This window comes from Chiloscyllium plagiosum, chromosome 41, assembly GCF_004010195.1.
Source record: "Chiloscyllium plagiosum isolate BGI_BamShark_2017 chromosome 41, ASM401019v2, whole genome shotgun sequence".
NCBI classification, from domain to species: Eukaryota; Metazoa; Chordata; class Chondrichthyes; order Orectolobiformes; family Hemiscylliidae; genus Chiloscyllium; species Chiloscyllium plagiosum.
The window spans coordinates 7100174-7102050 of record NC_057750.1 but is presented as its reverse complement, the minus strand read 5'-3'; the positions used below and the strand labels follow the sequence as shown (position 1 = coordinate 7102050).

General features: G+C 51.6%; 1 protein-coding gene across 1 annotated transcript in view; it reads right to left on the bottom strand.

Moving 5' to 3' along the window:
• vaspb (vasodilator stimulated phosphoprotein b) overlaps window positions 1–1877 on the bottom strand; it is a 57999-nt gene that overhangs the window by 3089 nt on the left and 53033 nt on the right. Inside the window, exon 5 of the mRNA XM_043680852.1 lies at window positions 702–778. Within this exon, the coding sequence (XP_043536787.1) occupies window positions 702–778 (77 nt within the window). The remainder of the gene's footprint in view (window positions 1–701; window positions 779–1877) is intronic.

Here is a 1877-nt window from a genome sequence, read left to right as displayed (position 1 = left end):
TGGAAAAGGGGAGGGGGAAGAGAGGAAGGGGAGGTGGGAGAAAAGAGGGAGGGAGGGAGGGGTGGAGGGAGCACAACTTTGCGAGTCTGGCAACAGTGCCATGGTGGTGAACATTTGCGAAGCACTGCATCTGACGGCACTACATAAATGCAAGTTGTTCAGGGGCGTGAGCCAGGTCAGTCTGACGCTGGGTGTCTGACAGGAAGCAGGGAATTACATCCACTCTCAGGGATTTACAATTTAAAAGAAAAAGGAAATTGCTCTCCTGAACAGTCAGACGCTGGGAGATACACAACTCGCCAACGGGAGCCCCTCCCCAAGTGGGGGCTCAGCTTAGACCAGGAGCTTTAACCGACGCTCTCACACTTTAACCCCCCCGCGCAATGCCCCTCAACCCCCACCCTGTCCTCCTCCTCCTGAGGAGAGGTTTTGTCATCTGCCTTCAGGAAACAGGATAACCAAAGAGGACAATCAGGCCATTCGGCCCATCGACTCTGCTCTGTCGTTCAATGCAATCACCGCTGATCCCCCACCGAGGCCTCTCATTCCCGCACACTTCCCAGTATCCGCCTGAGATTTCCCAGTGGGCAAGTGCTGCGTATGGGGGCCCTGTCCCCCAAAACAACCCCTCCACCTCCCTCCAGCCCGCGGGCGACTGGAGCCCCACTGTGAGGCAACAGTGCCTCCTGGCTGCACCGTACCTGCACTGCGCCTCTCCTGCTGTTCGCGTTCCTGCTCCAGTCGCTGCTGCTCCAACCTCTGCTGCTCCAGCTGCTGCCTGTACGTTCACGGGATAACACGACAGAGACGTTGGAAAGGCCAGAAACCCTGAGCTACCCACTCTCCCACCGAACCTCCCCACTCACCATACCGAGGTCAGAATGGGGGACCCAATGGTGAAACCCATCTGTCCCCCTATTACCCAGTGTCAGGGCAATTAGGTTAGCCTCCTGTGTATCACAATACGAGTCTCTGTAGGGATTCTATGATTCCAACAGCAGACGGATGGAAAGATGGTGCAGGGTGAGTCATGAATTTATAGAATTCATTGCCAGAGAAGGTTGGAGGCCAGGTCACTGAGTTTATTTAATACGGAGATAGATGGGGTCTTGAGTATCGAGGGGATCAAGGGTTGTAGGGAGAAAACAGGAGAATGGGATAGAGAAACTTATCAGCCATGATTGAATGGTGCAGCAGGCTTGATGGGCTGAATGGCCTAATTTCCGTCTTGTAGATGCTGCAGACAGAATCGAGGTGTAAAAACTCACTTTACAAATTTCATCAGAGACTAGAAGTCAAACTGGTGTTTTTAAAAATCACTCTCAGGATCTAGGCGAACATTTATTGCCTGTGTCTGATTGCCCCTTCAGATGGTGGTGGTGAGCTGTTGGTTAAACGATGAGGAGCAGAAATTAGGCCATTCAGCCCATTGAGTCACTCTGCCATGCAATCATAGAACATCGAACAGTACAGCACAGAACAGGCCCTTCAGCCCATGATGTTGTGCCGACCACTGATCCTCATGTATGTACCCTCAAATTTCTGTGACCATATGCATGTCCAGTTGTCTCCTAAATATCCCCAATGACCTTGCTTCCACAACTGCTGCTGGCAACGCATTCCATGCTCTCAACTCTGTGTGTAAAGAACCCGCCTCTGACATCCCCTCTATACTTTCCTCCAACCAGCTTAAAACTATGACCCCTCGTGTTAGCCATTTCTGCCCTGGGAAATAGTTTCTGGCTATTGACTCTATCTATGCCTCTCATTATCTTGTACACCTCAATTAGGTCCCCTCTCCTCCTCCTCTTCTCCAATGAAAAAAGTCCGAGCTCAGTCAACCTCTCTTCATAAGATAAGCCCTCCAGTCCAGGCAG